General features: G+C 40.3%; 2 protein-coding genes across 2 annotated transcripts; both read right to left on the reverse strand.

Moving 5' to 3' along the window:
- Positions 1-1077: 1077 nt before the first annotated feature.
- On the reverse strand, positions 1078-6737 carry LOC130999624 (5-amino-6-(5-phospho-D-ribitylamino)uracil phosphatase, chloroplastic-like). The gene is made up of 11 exons (XM_057925210.1): positions 6579-6737; positions 6345-6482; positions 5938-6006; positions 5740-5841; positions 4752-4806; positions 3972-4045; positions 2646-2729; positions 2398-2538; positions 1879-1944; positions 1631-1740; positions 1078-1411 (listed from the first exon to the last, which is right to left on the reverse strand). The coding sequence occupies exons 1-11, from the start codon at positions 6672-6674 to the stop codon at positions 1243-1245; spliced, it is 1104 nt and encodes a 367-aa protein (XP_057781193.1). The 5' UTR covers positions 6675-6737; the 3' UTR covers positions 1078-1242.
- An 8489-nt stretch (positions 6738-15226) lies between these two features.
- LOC130998225 (uncharacterized) lies at positions 15227-17032 on the reverse strand. The gene has a single exon (XM_057923655.1). The coding sequence runs from the start codon at positions 17030-17032 to the stop codon at positions 15227-15229; it is 1806 nt and encodes a 601-aa protein (XP_057779638.1).
- Between the last annotated feature and the right edge of the window lie 2361 nt (positions 17033-19393).

Raw genomic sequence — 19393 nt, forward strand, 5'->3', positions numbered from 1 at the left:
GTCAGGGGACGAGGTCGGTTCGGCAGCAGCGGACGAGGACGCCTACACTGCTACACACGCGCCGAGGCCAAAGTAGGCGCTAAGGAGTCGTCGGACTGCCGGAGACGGACGGGGCGGAAGGAAAATCTGGGACTGTGAGGGAGTGGCTGTGGCGCGCAGAGAGATATGGGAGGGAGCGGCGCGAATGGAAGGAAGAAGACTTAGGGTTTCTTAGTTTAGGTTAAAACTAAAATTAAATATATTATAAAATATAAATATTTAATAAAATATTAATATTAGTCGGTTCGGTTCGGTGCAAAACCGAACCAAAATTACAGAACCGAAACCGAACCGAATTTTTTCGGTTTTTGGATTTTGGAACCGAACCGAACCGACCACCAATAGAATTGGCACCGAACCGCACCAATACGGTTCGGTTCGGTTCGGTTTTGACTATCGGTTCGGTTTCTGCTCACCCCTAATTGTCATTCTTTCAACAGAAAGCCTCCCGATTAATACAAGAAATTTCCTCGATGGCATCGAAACATATGCATAGGCAATTGACTCAACTAATTAGCCTTGCAGATGCTATATATCTTTTTTGCATCAATTCAAAGTTACAAAAAAGTTTTATACAATTAGAAGGTCCATCGAGCGCTCGTGGCTGTCATAATAGATCCAAACAAATTCTTTATATAATAAAGCAGAGGACTCATACTAACAATATTTTCGCCTCAAAAAAATATATATATATACTAACAATATATTGGTAGACTTTCTCTTTTACCACAAATATTTCACCACTTTTGTTCTAAAAGGACTCTTTCTACTGTCATAATTTTTCCCGTTGAGATTTCTATCTGCAAAAGGTTTAACTCATTGTTAACATAGCCACAAGTCTAGGTTCCAAATCCTTAATTTTTAAATAAATTTCCATATATTCAAAACGACAGAGAAAAGTTGTATATCATGACCTCAAATTACCTAATAACCCTTGAAAATATTGTCGATGGTGAGGCATTTTTCTGGAACAAATTATAAAAACAAAAATCTGCCATGAACTATACATCTGAGACTTGATGAAATGCACTTTGTACAGACTGCAAATTATTTTTTCCCATTGCATTCATAAAAGAAAAGAAATGTAATAAAAATGAGAAATCAAGGAAAGAAACGTATGAGTTAGAGGAAGGAGAAGGATATGCAATGATGAGCCCTTAATTACAACACATGTACAAGAGATGTCGCGAGAGAAGAGACGAGTCAGTATATGGTGTCGATGGTCAGCTTCCTCTTCGGAGGTGATTTCTCTACAACTTGTTTCTGCAAGTCCATGAAGGTCGAACCTTTGTGGGCAAACAATCTCCGCAAATTGATCACAGACAGCTCATTGAAGCTAGCAACGGCTAGGTCAGCTTGCCCCAAATCATACCTGGTTTTAAACGCAACATCAGCATGTTGATATTTTTCCTATTTAAAGATTAATTGTCTGTTCCTATCTCTGAAATCACATCATTAGAAAAGAATACAATTTTGGAATTTTCTTTTTGGCATGTGAAGGAGAAGTTGTACAAAATTATTAACATGATGCAAATCATTGACATATCTAAATAGCAAATGACAAACTGAGGGAAATTTGTGGGTCACGTACGCTGGATGGGTACCAATTAAAGCTATAGCCATCATCGTGCAATTATGAGCAGCCGTTATTCCTCTGGGGTCATCCTCAAACACAACACACTTGGAAGGTTTTCTGTCCAACTGCAACAATTTTTAGGTGAATGGTGAGAATTAAAAAGCTGTGTCGCCCCAACTTAAATATTCTCATATCGGATATGTGAAGTATTGTTTCTTCTCTATTTAAGCAGATTACTGTACCAAAAATACAGCTGAATGTACCTTAACAGACGCTGAAAGGAATCTATGAGCTAGGGACTCCATACCATCTTCCTCCGACACAACGGCCTGCAACTCCAAAAGGGAAAGTCTTAGCTTTCAAAAAAAGTGATGATCATCATTTTAACCTAATGCATATCAGTTCAAAAGACCATAGAAATTTGGAGAGAGGTGTCATTTTGTCAATTTCCAGGTACAACATAGGGCCTAAAGGAAAAGCATCTGCATATGAGACTAAATCCACATTTGTCTGGGTAAAAATAGTATGATTTAAATCAGAACAAGTTACCACGTACATTAAAGACCATACACAATATTAATCAACATTGAACAGTGGCCAAGATAAGAGTATAATGCACTGTCGTGAGGATAAGGAGAGGAGAACCAGAATGACAAGTGCATAATATCCGAATATTTGAATTTGCAAGTAAAAGCCTAGTCTGTAAGCATCTTCATGCCTGTGCGAGCATGCACACAAACACACACTGCTGACATGCGCACATATAGAGAGGGAGGAGAGACCTGGAAATAATTTTTCAGACCCATCCTTTGTAAAGTGTCAACCATGTTCTTGCGGTCAAGACTTGAAACAACTGCACAAGGGATGCGAGATGTAGACAGAGCATCTAACCATTCCTTTAGACCTTCCACAGGTTCTGAAAACTAAAGACAAGATTAAATAATTAATTACAGTATATATATATATATATATATATATAAAGAATAAAAAAAAAGCAGAACAAGCAAATGAAAGTTATTGAACATCTTACTTTGATAAGGTTGTCATAATATAACTGTGAGAGCCTGGACTTCAGTCTATCTACATCATCTTCATCCTTTTCCCAAAGCAATACCTAAAATTTTGTCAAAGAAATACAGTCAGGACTTCAGTGGAGGAATCGAAACTTCAATGAAGTATATTCCTCTTTTTGCACAGACAAGCTTATGTAAACCTCCTTATGATGCTGCTAAATAAAGATGATAAATCAAAGCTTATAGTTTCTTTTATTATTGTAATTTGAAGAAATACAAAATGACTCAGACATGCAATAGCCCCTCAAGGTGACTCGAACCCCCCAACCTACTAGTTGGAGGGTAAATTCAATTACACCTTTTTAGAGCCCCAGACCCCCTTCGTGGCAACCCCTCCTCATACAGCCAAGCCCAGACACACTAAAGGTTACAATTCCGGTGCGTGTGTGTGTTGGCCAAGCGATAAGGGGTTAATGCCCAAGGCCAAAGGTCTTGGGTTCGAGTCCCCTGTGGCGCGGCCTTTAAATTTATTTATTTAATACTGTTAATTTATTCAAGAAAAAGAAGTTACAATTCCATGCTCACTCCTGCCTACTACCACTACCAAAGGAATAGATAATTCCTAAATGCTTGTAGATGAAACAAACCAACAAGGCAACAACCCATTAGTAAGAAATACCAAATAAACCACCCCCCCCCCCACACACACACACAAAAGATTAATAGCAAGAATAAATAACATGACAACACTAGCTGAACAGCTCGATTTTGACCTTTTGAAGCTTTTTATTGAACTTAGTCTTCCAAAATAATGTTACAGAAGCCTATCCAAACACCAGCACCATCCCAACCATGTGCCAAACAATTTCTCTCCTTACATAACAAGGAAAATGCCGTGAAATGAGAAATTGAATACACTTGTCTGAAATGTCTATGAACACCAATGCATGAATTCATTGCCTATAGTCAGTTTAGAGAACATATATAGTATTCCCTCCGTCCCATTGGGCTTGTCCCATTTGGTTTCGGCACGGTTATTAAGGAGAGTATTAGTAGTGTTAATGTGTAGATAAAGTAGGAGAGAGAAGGAGAGAGAGGTGATAAAGTAGGAGAGAGAAAGTGATAAAGTGATAAAGTAGGAGTGTTATTTATAGAAATGGGACAAGATCAATGGGACAAACAAAAAAGGAATACGGGACAAGATCAATGGGACGGAGGGAGTATAAATGTAATAATTTTTCGATACCCAGTCAAATTGGAAATTATGCATAAAGTATTTAAGTATCATTAAAAGCCACAAATGACGGGAAAGAGCACACGAAAAATCATCTTTAGATTCAGACCTTGCGCAGAACATGATCAGCACCAGCATACAGCAAAAATCTTTGTACATTGTCATCGTTAGGAATCTCCTTTCCTGCAAAATAATTGTTCTTTTCTCAAATCTATAGACTATAGGAATTCACAAAAACCTAGTACAGGTGCACAAGGTCATCATTTTCCTGTTAAAGGGTGTCAGTGTCAAAGCCTCAAATCAATAGGAATTCAGAAGAACCTAGTAGAGGTGCGCAAGGTCATCATTTTCCTATTAAAGGGTGTGAAAGCTGAGAATTTCACCAACTGGAACTAAAACATAATTTTCTGTAAGCATACATCCACTGGGCTACTTTAAAACAAACATGTTTCACGTAACACCAAATAAGTCAGCTCTTTCTAGCAACCAAATTTCTGGTACATTGAAGCCCATGCTATTGTAGGCAACAGCAACTAGATATTGATTAATCATCGCAACATAGCTTAGCTAAAAAGTTAACTTTCTAGCCAATACAACGAAGAAAATGTCATTACATCCTGAATTAAAGCACATAAGCAAGTTTGTTTGTTTGCCATAAATGTAAAGGCTGCATCCTTTACTCAATTTCATTGTGGATATTAACACAAAGCTCAATCCTAGAATATTCTATTCAGTGTTGGTCATGCACTTATCCATGCATACATCCTAGGGATTTGTTTCCAAATGTAAGTCAAACTTTTGCACTTTAGATTCTGATATCCACGTAGAATCCCAGACATAATAAACAAGCAAACTGAGAAATCAATCAACTCAAGTGAAATACCCTCACCTTCTTCAGATGCAAGTTGTTCCCAAGCACGCAATTTTAAGGCTTGAGTATCTGCCTGTACAGGAATCAAGGAGTACACATTCAGTAGAAGAACATGCAATCTACATAATTAAAATTGTAATATGTACAAGAAAATGCCATTCAAATTAGAAAGTTATACAGTTTCGGGGGGGGGGGGGGGGATTTAATTTAAGCTCCCTTTTGACTGTAAGAAAAATAAAATTGATGGCATGCCACCAACAGGGTTAATCCATGTGGGTGCAGAGGTGATAAGATGGACTAGCACAGGTGTACATATATAAGAACTGATCTTTTCTGATGAGACCTCGAGGTGAGTAACCACTAAATATATCAAGTAGTATAGATAATCACAAACTTGCAATAATCACCTCAAACAGAGTTTGAGTATACAAACTATGATTACTGCAAAAGCATACTAACAGTAAGCTTCGATTCCAAAGAAGCAAAAATCAAACAAAATGAAGGATGCTTCTTAGTCCTATTTCTAACTCATTTTCGTTAAGGAGAAAAGTGGTGTAACAGCAACATTCATTTGATTAGGTAAGACAAAGTTATTTTATTATGATTTAGGAAAGAGTGTGAATTACAGCAGCGGTAATTATTTAATTACATGACATATAATTTACTTCATCTTCATGGTCTTTCAGGTTCACATTGGTTCGTGTCTAGACATTCGCACCACCATTACCATTAGCAACTAAAGATTCATTGAAGTACAACCCACCAGAAGAATAATATTCATACAGATAATAACAAAAGAACAATTTACGCACAAAATTGTGACTGGATCTTCATAGATAAACAAATGAACTTTCTATATTCATTGCAAAAAGTACATATGAGTCAAATACATGTACACATACTGTTGCAAAACAACATCTTTCAGGAATGTGGAATAACCACAAATGGTAGTAGCACATAAAAACAGCATTTACCAAATACTCATGATTATAACTCAAAAGTTTACCACAACATCCCAAGAGAATATGAGGCCATAGGCTTCATCAGGCTTCATGGCATAGCGAATTCGTTGGAGGAAACCTTCTTGCATTCTGTCATTTAAAAAATCCTAGTATGATACCAACAATACAAACCCATTAATTTTAACTGAAAAGTGAATCGTAGAGAATGATATGTGATGACAAAATGTACACACAAAACTTACAACATCGACTTTAAGGGGACCTTCGGGTCTAAATGTCTCAAAACCTTCGCCATACTCTGCTCCAATGACCTGAAGAATTTAGCAAGATAAGTCTACAGAGAATTAATGATAGTGCAGCATGAAAAAATAATACTAATTCACAGAAACGAACAAAGAGGGGAACCTCCTGTTAATGTTTCTTTTTTCTCACCACCAAAAAACTGAAATTAAACAAACAATAAAAAACCCAAAAACCTATAATTACTAAATAAACTTCTTCTAATTCTTAAATTCATGAAGCAAGAAACTGAAAAGTCGACGGAACCACACGAACCCAAATTCCAAAGAGTTCACAAAAAGACGAATCAAAATAACAAAGCTAAAAAACAAAAACAATTAAGGGGAAATGGAAAGAGAGCAGAAAGCACCTCCTCCATGAAAATCTTGTTGGGTATATTCGGGAACCCGTTAAGCTGTCCATTCTCATCCGAGCCGAAACCATTCCTAATCACTAAAGATTTACTCCGGCGCTGCTGCTCTTCCGCGGCGCTTGCGCGATTTAATCTCTGGTAACGGCAGATTAAAAGAGGCGAATGATTACGAAGAAACAGAATAAACAAACTTTCAATCACACAGAGGAATTAGCGTCGAGAAGAGAGTACCAAAAATGTGAGTTTAGACGAGGGGGTAAGAGAGAGAGGGGAGGCGGGAGTGACAGGTAGCAGAGAACAAGAGGTGCAGCTGAGAGCATTCTCCATTTTTGGAAGGGCGGCCTACCTCTGGAACTTGTTATACCTGCTATTTTATTTATGATTTATTTTATGGGCTTTATTTTAGGATTTTAAGGATGATTTGTTCACTGCCCCATTTTATTGCTATTAGCCCATGTTTGATTAGATTTTTTTGAAGCTTTACGAAAAGATTTAATTAATTGAATTCATTATAAATTGAGTACTAAATTATTTGATTTGAGTAATAAATTAATTTATGCTTGAAGGTAATTCAATAATTCAATTTGTTACTTTTTAAAAATTTTGAGAAATAAAATTGTTTATGCTCGTAACTCTTCTCTTCAACTCTTTGTCTTTTCTTCTTCTTCATCGACGCTAAAGATCTCCATCATTTCCGATGTCTTAAGAAGATCAAATTTCATTTCAGATATTGCTACATTTTCTTTGGTACTTGTTAGAATTTATTCCCTTCAATTTTTCAGAATCATAAAATTGATTTTTAACTGAAAATTATTGATTTTACTCTTTCTGATTGGTTATAATGTGCTAGAATTGATTATAAATTTAGCTTTTCGATTTTATCAAAAATCTTTACAAGTAATCTCTTATTTTTCTGAATAGAAACTTTTGGAATTTTTTTTGATAAAATTTATGTTGGAAGGGTGCTTTGATTTGTATCATTTGCATCTTGATTGCTCTCCTTACCCCTTATCAGGTACGTGTTTTCTAACCCTGCTCTTCCTATTCTTGTTGTGTTAGGGAACTTTCTATCTCTCATACTCCTGCATTAGGGGAGCTTTTGTTTAGGGTTTTTTGGTTTCTTTGCCTCTGCTCTATTTCTAATTGATTGTAATGGGCTAGAATTGAATGGATGAATTATTAATCATAGGCAAGAGAGTATGAAACTACCAAATTCTCAGTGTTAAATCCTCCTTGGACAATTCATGATATACGAAAACAAAAGATATGCTAGTTGAAATTGTGCTAGTGGAAACTGGAAAGTGAAAGTGGTTTCAAGAATGATAAAAATTGTGCTTCCTGCTTGTGGCTTAAGAGCTGATCCACGATTGAGTCAAGGATTAAACATTGATACGAGAAGTATAGTGCACTAGCTTAAATGCTATTTGTTATTTTCATTAATCATTTGCTTTTCACAAAAATATTATTTTCATTTAAGAAAATTGTCATTTCATATCATGTTTTATATGAATAATTTCATTATTATTATTGTTAGTAAAAGTATAAGTATCATTTGTTGTTAATAATAGTATTATTTACATATAGTATTTAAATGGAATAGGGCAGAAATGAAAAAAAAGAAAAAGAAAAAAGTGACAACGGATCTAGGCGAGTGGAATGGACGCAAACATGGGCCCAAATTTGACCCGACCGTATGACGAGATCTCTCTCAAGGGAGACCAGCTCTATCTCTTTTGTGTTGTTAACTTTGATAAGGTTGGCAAGGAAGAAAAACTAATGAGTTATATTACCTCCGCCCCCTAGACATCTTCCTAAGGGAGGGTGGCACGGGTTTTAATAAAAGTTAGTTGTGTATTTGATAAGTAGAAAATTAGTCCCACAAAAAGTGAAGATTGTAAAAGTAATAGTGAGTGCAATCATTTCCAAAAGTAGATTAGGAAGATATTTTGGGGACGGACCAAAATGAAAAGAGAGAAAGATGTTTGAGGGACGGGAGGAGTATCTATTTTTCCCATAAATTGTTAATAAATTTTGATTTTTGGATAATTGAGTTTGATCGCATGGGTGAGATGGTTAGCGAGCTTGATGGACAAACAACCAAGTGGGCTTCCAAGTTTTATGCTTCATATTTAACTTGAAAAATTATTGTATTGCAAAAGCTATCATTATATAATATGATTAGTTATTTATGGCATCTCCATATTTCATTCTCTTATTTGGCTTCATCACAATTTTTATTTTAATTTCTCTGTAATTCTAGAGCTTTTGATTTTAATACTATAGATCTATGTGGCTTTATTATTTATCTACGTGTCTCCTATTTTATGATTCTTTTATTTCTCTTCTTAATTTTCATTTCAACTACCAAACCTCCAATTCCACACCAAAAAACGCACACACATCTCTCCTAATTTTCCTACAATGGCGGTCATCGTATTATATTCTTCTCTCTGTTTGCGGTACAATTTTGTTTCTTCTAACTCCTACTTTGTATGATTTATTGTCCAGATATTTGTATACCTCATCCGGAAGAGATGATTAGCCTCATTTCCTCCGATGCTCTAGCTCCAGGGCCCAATCCATCTTCACCATTTCCCTTCCTCTAATCCTTTCCTCAAACCCTTTTGGCGCCGGTTTCTCGTTGTCGTTGCCGCAATCGCACACACATCAAAAACGTTCAATTCCACAACAACAAAATGCACGCTTATTTATCATAATTTTCCTACAATGGCGGTCGCCGTGCTATCTTATTCTTCTCTCTGTTTTGCGGTACAATTTTGCTTCTTCTAACTCATACTTTGTATGATTACTTCCCAGATATTTGTATACATCATCTGGAAGAGATGATTGGTCGCATTTTCTGCTAAGCCATCAGCCCTTAAGCTTTGGCGCCGCACTAAATCCATCTTCACCATTCCCCTTTCCTCAAACCCTTTTAGCAGCGATTTCTCCCGCAATCGACATTGTCTGCTTCTATTCGTCGGCCACCACTAATGGCTGCCCTACCGCATCACTTGGCCGTAGGGCTAGAAATCGCCATTATCGTCGCTGCCATTATAAGTATTCTATTAGGAAAGATTACAATTATAAATATAGAATGATTAGGGCTCTACTTTAGAAAGAACAAAATTTGGAAGTATATACAATCATTTAGATAATTTTTTAACGATGAAAACTTTATAACCTAGATTTTTAGAATAATTTATTACTTCACTTTAAATTATGTCGCATCCACCCCGCCGCCCCGTCTCCAGCCTTTGCTTCATCCTTCACTCTTCAATCTTCAAGTAACAGCTTTTCCCTCAAATTTTATGTAGGCTCGATTTTAATTGTGTTGTAGGGCATATTGTTAATTGCTATGCTAGAATTAAATGGTTGTGGCTAATGAATGAATAGGACAAATTCGTATGCTCGATTCTTAGAGCATCAGCAGTGGGGGGTGACCTGATAGAGGGGGGACCACATTGGGTCAGTGAGGCTGCAGTGGGATGACATGATAGCTGACCTGATTTTTTCAGTTTTGATTATTGTATTTTTCATTTAATTTTAATTGCAGAAATTTAAATAACACAATTTACTTCAAATTAAACTTCATTAATTTTAAAAATCCTAAAGATTACATTTAAAAAAAAAACATAAAGACACAATTTAAAATTACTTAATTAAAAACTAAAAACATAAAATCCTAAAGATCTCCAGCTTCTCTCATCCTAGCGATGATCTTCGCGCAACGCTACTTGTGGAGGACGAGGGTTTCTGGATTCATGTCGTCGGTCTTCACGAATAAAATCCGGTCGTCGTGCATCTGCTTCAGGAGTTTGTTCGACTTGGCGACCTCGGCCATCATTTGTTTGATGTTCTCGTCCGACATGTCCATCCTCTCCACGTATTCGGGTGGAGGCCTGGAGCTTTGCATCACCTTTTCTTTCCCCTTCACCGCTCTCACCGCTGCCTTCGCCGCCTTATTTCCAATCGGCCGGGAAGACGTGATCTCCTCGCCCGACGCCGAGGTAGTGAAGTTGCCCGTCTCCGACGTCTTCGTCCACTTAGAGGAATGGACGTCGCCCTCAAGGTACATGGACTTGAACCTCCGATTGATCCGGAGCATCCTCTATGCATTCTAGTAGTTGAAGGGGCCGTTAGTTGGGCTCCTTGCTTGGAACATGACTTGGGCCTTTTGTTGGAGCATGTCATCGGAATGGCTGGAAGGCCACTTCGCGCAAACCTTCACCCAAACATTCTCCCACTACTTCACATTCTGGGCCACTCGGGTGAAGTGTCCCTTTATTTGGCGGGGCTTGAAGGCGGCGTCGAGGAGGCTGTTAACGCGGTTGAGAATCCGGCCCCAGTAGGCCTCGCCTTTTTTATCGACACCCCGGATGACGTCGTTCGTCACCTCCGCCCAAACACGGACAATAAGGTCCGTCTCCTCGAGGGTGTATGTGTGTCGAGTGGCCCTTCCCTCCTTCGGCTCTCTCGCCAGCGCCTTCTCCTTGAAGGCCATAGCCTTCCGCCGCCCTCTTTTTTTGGGCTTCGACGCACTGTGAGCGACCGGTGGATCCTCGTCGCCGCTTGGACGAGGTTCCTCCTCCAAGTTGATATCAGCCAAATTGGGATGATAATCATCTCCGCCGGAGAGGTCGGAAATCTAATTTGAGTCGTACCAATTGGAATTGTATGGATCCATTTTTTTTTTTGGAGAGAAATTGAAAGAGAAGATATAAGATTATGGAAGAGAGGTGAAGAAGAAGAAGAAGAAGATAGGCAAATTTATGGAAGAGAAAAAAGGAAAAAAAAAAATCAAACGGTCGAATGACCGTGATCCGTGAATATGAAACAAAAGAAAAGCAGCAACGGTCAAATTCATTCTAATTTGATTTTTTTTAAAAAAAACACGCGCCTGGCCAAAATTCTATCGGAGCTGCCCTGTTCTATCGGGACCCCATCGAGGCGCCTTCGGTTGCAGCGGGCGACTCGATATGCGGGGTGACTCGAGACCCCCTATCGGGGCACCACTGCGGGTGCTCTTATATGTGGTTATGTGAAACTGTGACCATAATAGTTGATTTTTTAAGAAGTGTTTTATTTGATCCTTATACATTTATATTCTTTTTTTTTTTTGATAAGGAAAGTAAATATTATAGAACGATAAGGCACCAGTAGTACCAAGAAGATTACAAAATCATCGGGGATTCATCATTCGACATCCACCTATGAAACCCAACTCCATCATTAACAAAACCAAAAATTCTACCCCAACTCCACACTCTAGCTTTGATTTCTCCAAACAAGTTTGCACTCTCCCATCTTTTGTTCTCAAATCTACTCTCATTCCGCATTTTCCAAATAAGCCAAGTAGTACAACACCAAAGAGCCATCAAGAGCTTCTTATTTCTTTTCCGGCCACTCAAACTAGTAAAGAACTGGAAGTGCGAGTGCACGTCATATGGCTGCGCCATGCTAACACCGAGCCATTGAAAGATTGCTTCCCATACCTTTGAGGTCTTTGGACAGTGGATCAACACGTGGTTCGTGGATTCCTGCCGATGAAAACAGGCGTTACATCCCACCTCGACCTCACACAACATCACATTTCTTCTCAAGAGGTTGTCACACGTCGGAATTCTGTTCTTCAAAATTCTCCATGCGGTAAGCTTGACTTTGTTTGGAATAGGGATCTTCCACACCTTCGTACTCGTATCAGTTTCCTCCACCGCCTCCGTAGTCTCGTTTGCTTGATCTTTAATAGCTTCATAAGCGGACTTGGTTGTAAAGCCTCTCCCAGTGTCGCCATTCCATGTCCATCCGTCCTTGTTACCTGCACACAGATTTGTACCAGAAACAAGGCTAAGCAGCTCCGAAACTCCTTCCCTCTCTCTCTCAAACAGCTCTCTTCTCCACCTTAAATCCCAACACCATCCAGTATCAGTCCCCAACTTCACAGATTGCAGCTTCTTTATTCGCACTCAACTGAAAAAGTCTAGGAAAAGTAAACTTCAACGGCTTTTGACCAACCCACCACTGAGTCCAGAATTTAAAGGTCTTCCCATCCCCCACCTTTGGCTTCAAATTTTGAACAAACCAAAAATTGCTCGCCCCTCCCGCCGCAGAAACGATCTTCGGCCACCACCCATCTCTAAATCTACCTTTCCCCGCATTTTCCATACCTGTCTCTCCCCACTCAACCTCACCATATATGGACCTAACAATTTTTGCCCAAAGCATGTCCCTTCCAGTAAGGTACCGCCACAACCATTTAACGACTAGTGCCTGATTAAACCACTCAATATTTTTAAGCCCCAAGCCTCCTTCATCTTTTGAAGCACAAAGCACCTTCCACTTCACCCAAGCAATCGCACTTTTACTAGCACCCCTTCCCCACAGAAAATTACCAAGTAAAGCATTTAGAGAACTCACAATTGATTTTGGTAAACAGGTAAAAGAGAGCTGATAAATCGGTATGGATTGAAGCACAGCCTTCACCAAGGTCACACGGCCCGCGAGAGAGAACTTCCCATTTTTCCACGAATCGATTTTCTTTCTGACCTTCTCAACCAAGTATTTCCAATCAGCAACCTTTTTACCCTTGCTGCCCACTTTAATACCGAGGTAATTGAAAGGTAAGGAGCCCACCTCACAGCCCAAAACAGCCGCCATCCTCTCGATCGTATCCTCCTCGACCCCAACTCCGAAGAGACAGCATTTTTTGAAATTGACGGCAAGCCCTGATAGTAGCTGGAACACTCTTAGAATCATTTTAACTGCCACTGCATTTCTTTCATCATCCTCCATCAAGAAGACCGTGTCATCGGCGTATTGGAGGTGCGGAATTGAAATGTCATCATTTCCTACCTTTACCGGCTTAATCAGCTCCTTCTCAACAGCTCTCGTAATCAAAGAGTGGAGCCCCTCCGCTGCAACAAGAAAGAGAAACGGGGAAAGCGGATCCCCCTGCCGTAATCCTCTTTCTAAACACACCTCACCAGATGGAGATCCATTTACCAAAATATTCGTCGTTGCCGAGGAGATACAACCTCGGATCCATTTCCTCCATAATGGCTCAAAATCCATTCTTTCAAGCATTAAATCCAAGAAATCCCACTCAACGGAGTCATAGGCTTTCGCGAAATCCACCTTGAAGATAATCCTCCCCTTTCTCTTCTTAGAAGCCTCCGCGATTGCTTCATTTAGAACCACCACTCCATCTAGGATGTAACGGCCGCCAATGAAGGCACTCTGATTATCCGAAATAACTGAATCCATGACCTGTTTCATCCTATTCGCCAAAACCTTCGCAATGACTTTGTAGAGGCTACAAATAAGTGAAATAGGCCTAAACTCCTCAAGTGAGCAAGCTCCTTCTTTTTTAGGAATGAGAACGATGAATGAAGATTTACATCCCCGATGGATTTTGCCATTGGAGTGAAATTCAGTCATCACCTTTAAAAAATCTTTCTTGATAATCTCCCATGACGCTTTCCAGAACTTGAGGTTAAAGCCATCCGGTCCCGGGCTCTTGTCACCGTCACAGCTCCAAATGGCCTCTTTAATTTCTGATTCTGAAAAAGGTTTGATCAGCTCCGCATTATTTGCTGCAGAAATTTTCCGAGCAGTGAAATCTCCCGATATCATAGGTAGGACGCGCGGCGTCTTCTTGAAGTGATTCTCGAAGAACGTTTTGACGTTCTCCTTAATGATCTTTGGATCCTCGATCCAGCAACCCCCAACATCAAGCCCTGCAATTTCATTCTTCTTTCTTCTCCCAACAATTGCTTTGTGATAAAAACTAGTATTCAGATCGCCCTCCTTGACCCATTTGATTTTCGCCTTTTGTTGGAGAAGACTACATTTTTCTTTGGATTTAAGGAAAATCTTTGCTCGTAATTCATTTCTCCTGATTGTGTCACTCTCCTCAAGACCAAAGGTGTCATCAAAAATGTCCAGCTCCTGAAGTTCATCCTTAAGATCTGTCAAGCCGTGCTCAATATTGCCATAAATCCTCATATTCCACTCTTTCAACGCACTCTTCACCAATTTCAATTTCTCTTTGAACACAAAGCAACTCCATCCTTCAATCTTAGCTTCATCCCAAGATTTCCTTACCAACGCGCAAAAATCTGGGTGGGAGAGCCAAGAATTAAGGAACCTAAAAGGTTTGGGTCCCCAGTTCTTGGTTTTTGTAGTCAGGAAGATCGGACAATGGTCCGACACTGATCTCTGAAGCCCCCTTCCGACTGTGTCCGGCCATTCCTGCATCCATTTCTTGTTGACCATAAATCTGTCTAGTTTACTCTTGCATCCTCCACCAGGTTGATACCACGTAAACTTTATTCCCTGTGTTCTGATTTCCATCAGATTACTTTGCCTAATAAAAGCGTCAAAAGACCTTGCATCTGCTTGATTAAAGACAGCACCTTTCCCCACCCTTTCTCCCGAATCACGCACTGCGTTGAAGTCGCCAAGAAAACACAGGCACGAGTCTTTATTTTGAAGAGCAATGAGCTGTAATGTATCCCACAAAGATTCCTTTTCGGTGGTTCCCATGGGCGCATACACATTAACAAAACAACAATGCAGGCCTCCTTGTAGCCAAATCCCATTAACAATAACAGCCCCCATCACGTTCCATTTACTAGTTGCCACAAACTTATCCTTGTTCCAGACCGATAGTATTCCACCCGATCTGCCTTCTGACTCCCTCACAGCCCAATCAAAATTACTCATCCCCCACCACTTATCACACATTGGGGAACAGAAAATTTCCATTTTGGTTTCCTGAACAAAACAAAAATCTAAAGCATTTTTCCTAACCAATTCTCCGATATCGCTCTGTTTAATGGAACTCCCCAAGCCTCTAATGTTGTAAGATAAAATATTCATTAAAAACCTGTTTCAATATCACCCACGACCTTCGGATCTCCTGCCTTCGCTCTTTGCTCCTTCAATTGGTCGATCATGACCGCGTCTTGGTGATTGCTCGACAAACCCAACTTCTTGGCAAAGAGCCATGTTCTTGTGTCTTCATCTATGTCCGAATTCTCCCAATCCGCCTCAGTAGATCGCGAGCCGCTTCCATTCTTGCCCATCTCACCCTCTGATTCAATATCAGCAATGAAATTGCCCCAAACTTGATGCTGATTTTCGGCGGCTTTTGATTTATTATTTTTCTTCCTCGAACCTCCTCCTCTTCTGTTCGCCGTTCCTTTCTTATAAACAACCCCCTCAGTGAGAGAATCTGGTACCCTCGAGGGATCGCACTCCTCCCCCTCAAGTTCATTTTGAAATTCCTTCTCTTTCTCGTTTCTACTCCCTTCGCTGATCTCTGTTTCTCTACTCTCTGGCTCATTTGAAGACGATTTATCAGTCCCTTTGGAGGAAACCATCTGGACTTGTCTCACTTTATCTTTGCCAGAGTAATGTGGGAACGGGCCATTAGTTTCCACCACCTTCGTCTCAAGTTCCGAGACGCCGTTTTTTTGAGTAACCGACTCGTTTCCTTCACCGTCCTCTGTTTCTGACTCGACGATGGAAGCCTTCGCCGGAGACTGTGAGATATCTTGTAAAGAACATTCTGAGTCAGCATCTTCGTCCAAAGACCTCTCCTCCTCCTCCGGTGAAACGAAATTATCGGGCATTTCTTCCACCCGTATTTGGAACGAAGCACCATCAATTTTACATTTGAGGATGTTTCCAATAGAGTTGAACCCAGTAGACATCTGTATAAAAGCCACGTCCAGCCTCTCTTTCATTCTTGTTTTTTCTTCAATTTTCAGAAGCAACCCGAACCTCGCGCTTGCCGTACTGAAGAAACGGGAATTCCAAACATGTATCGGAACTCCGGTCCATTTAGTCCAGACAACTCTTTGATAGTTGATATCCACAGATTTCCAAGGCCTCCACCACTGCAACCAGAAGTCTCTCCATTCGTTGAGGTTATTGAGATTTTCCTCGGTCGTCTGCTCATTGCTGCTTTGGATTAGGACCATGTTGCCACCGAGGGATTTCAACTTTAAACAACCTGCGCATTCACTATTTATTTCCTCTTGAACTTCTTCCCAGAGAAACTCAGATTTAATGTAACCTGTAAAAGCCCCATTAAGCCAAACCAAGTCTTCTTCTGTCGTCTGGAACTGAAAGGTCTCGACATCAAGTTCTTTATCATCTTTAGCACCTGTAAGAGCTTCCTTAAACGAGACACCTGCGTGCCTGTTATACACCTTCATGGTGCATGGCTGGATCTGTTTCAACTTTTTTTCTTTGACGCTATTCTGCTCATTCCTTCTCTTCTCAACATCCCTTTCGAATTTAGGCTTATAAACTCTAACCTTATAACTGCCAATCCAGAGTTTGTTGAGGTCCTCTAGTAAAGTCTCAGACCTCTCCACCTTCTGAAATCGAACAAAACCGAACGGTCTTCCCCGAAGATCTCTCTTCCTTGGGCAGTATACATCCACCGTCTTCGCAACCGTCTCGAACTTACGTCTTAGAAAATCTAGGCTGCAATCCTCTGGGATGTTGTTAAAGAAAAAGGTTGTAGTGCCTTCACGTTCATTCGAACTCCAATCTCTCCTCCCATTCAAAGTATTCCGGTTCCAGCTTCTTGCTGGTTTTCTCTCGACATGTTTGGGATCAATCCCTCTTTTTCTCACCTCTCTCCATTCTTTCTCCCTCTCTCTAGGCTCCATTATAGAGAAAATCACCGGTTTTAGGAATTAATGAACTACAACGAACAATACATCAATCAAACAAAACAACTGCAAGGTAAGCTCTGTCCTTAACTTTGCTAATTTCAGTTCCAATCTCCTTCATTTCGTTTCAACATGGCACCTTCAATTCATTTCAGTTATTCTACAATACATTCAACCCCAACAACAACCTATCTGCTTGAAAACATTCAAGGTAATTTGCTGTCTCAATTGCTCAATTCAGTTCGCCTCCATATCAACTGAACATCACCCGAGATAAGGTAGTAGAACTTAGCTTTAAAAGAGGTAGGACTGACTGCCCGTTCGGTTGGGACAAAGCGGCGTGACAGCAGTGGCGACTGGTCGTGGGTGAGTGGCACGGTGCGTTGGGCGTGGCCGGAATGGGCTTCTGGGCGGCGGATCTGTGAGCGAAGGTGGGCCGGCAGAGACCTCAGGGCTGCGAATCTGCTGGCTGCTGCTGTGAAGGCTCAAGAATCGCACTGCTGCTGCCGGACTGATGTAGCTGGAGAAGACGTCTGCTACAAACTTGCAGCGCTGCTGACGGAGGAGGCTGATCGGTGCGGCCCGGGCGTCTGCGCTGAAACCGGCGGCTACTGGTCGCGGGTGGCGGATGGATCCGGCGCTGGTAGTGGACGAATCCGGCGCTGGCAGCAGAGGCGCGGATCCGGGGAGGCACAGGCAGCGGCGCAGGCAGCAGGGCGGCGCGCGGCGGGCAGCGGCGCGGGGGCTCGGCGGAAACGGCGGAAACGGCGATGGCTGTGGAGATCCGGCAGAGAAGGAAACGGTGCGGCCCGGGCGTCTGCGCTGAAACCGGCGGCGACTGGTCGCGGATGGCGGATGGATCCGGCGCTGGTAGTGGACGAATCCGGCGCTGGCAGCAGAGGCGCGGATCCGGGGAGGCACAGGCAGCGGCGCAGGCAGTAGGGCGGCGCGCGGCGGGCAGCGGCGCGGGGGCTCGGCGGAAACGGCGGAAACGGCGATGGCTGTGGAGATCCGGCAGAGAAGGAAACGGTGCGGCCCGGGCGTCTGCGCGATTTTAAAAGTATTATACATTTATATTCTATATTAGTAGATTCTTTTTTAACATATTCATTTGGTCAGTTAATTTTTCTGTTAAATATATACCACTTCAATATTAGTATTATTTAAGTTGTTCACTTCATTAATTATTATTAAATGATGACTCTAACTTATTCCACATTATATTTTAAAGGAATTGGAAGATAAACAAATTAAGTTTGCTGTGAGAAACTCATCAGAAACATCAAACATTCAATTCTAAGAAAACATCAAACTTTTTGTCTTGGGAGACTCATGATATCACTTTTATTCCAGTGATACATGATTTGATCATATAAATTCTTCTTTTCCAGTCTTTTAACACGATGAAATCGAGCCAAACCACAACTAGCTACAACGCACACAACCTGTTCGATGAAATTCCAAACTGGTGGCAGAAGACGATGTTCATGCGTTAAAAATAGAGACTTTTATTTCAACGGCTACAAGCTCATCTATGTACACTGCGTAAGAGAAAACTTAAGGACAAAATTGTTGTCTGCATTGCATTAATTGTCAGTTATAATGTATTATGGTCGAAAGCTTGGAGCTAATTAAGGTTTATTATCTAAATTTTTTATTGTAAATAACCTCTCAAGATACCAAGCACTGATCATAAATATTCTATATCAAGAGCATAAACAATACACTAAACATACCTATGAATTGTTTGCTCTATGACAAAATTTCTAGTTAATTATGAACCAGAAATCATTAGGCTCAGAAAATGAAATACAGCGATTGCCATATCTACGTATAGGTTTTCTTTTCTTTTTGTTTATAGAGAGGCATGTGTTTGGAATAATTAAGTATTTTGATAATAATTTATCAAAATCTTTTATTAGAATATGATATGGAAGATATGATGTGGATTTTTTTTATGTTTTAGAAGAGGTATGATGATGTGGAACTTAATTTAATAATGAAATGGTATATATTTAACAGAAAAGTTAACTTATTAAATGGATCTGTTAAAAAAGGATCTAATCAAATCTAATATAAAAAAATCTTATTGTCAATTGGTTTGGTTATGGATACTCGTAACTGGAATTCTAGCATATATTCGCGTACCATTCTCTTTCGGTGAGATTATGATTGCTCGTGCATAATCTAAATAATTTTTTTAGTTGGATTTACTCATATAAATTATTTTCAGAGGATAAGATTTGGTCAGAACTGCGCACCACGAATATATAGACTTTCCGAAGACTTTACTTCGTTTAATGATGAATTTTTGGTCAGAATTGCGCACTGTGAATATATAGACTTGTGGAATACTTG

The sequence above is a fragment of the Salvia miltiorrhiza genome, chromosome 8 (genome assembly GCF_028751815.1).
Source record: "Salvia miltiorrhiza cultivar Shanhuang (shh) chromosome 8, IMPLAD_Smil_shh, whole genome shotgun sequence".
NCBI classification, from domain to species: domain Eukaryota; kingdom Viridiplantae; phylum Streptophyta; class Magnoliopsida; order Lamiales; family Lamiaceae; genus Salvia; species Salvia miltiorrhiza.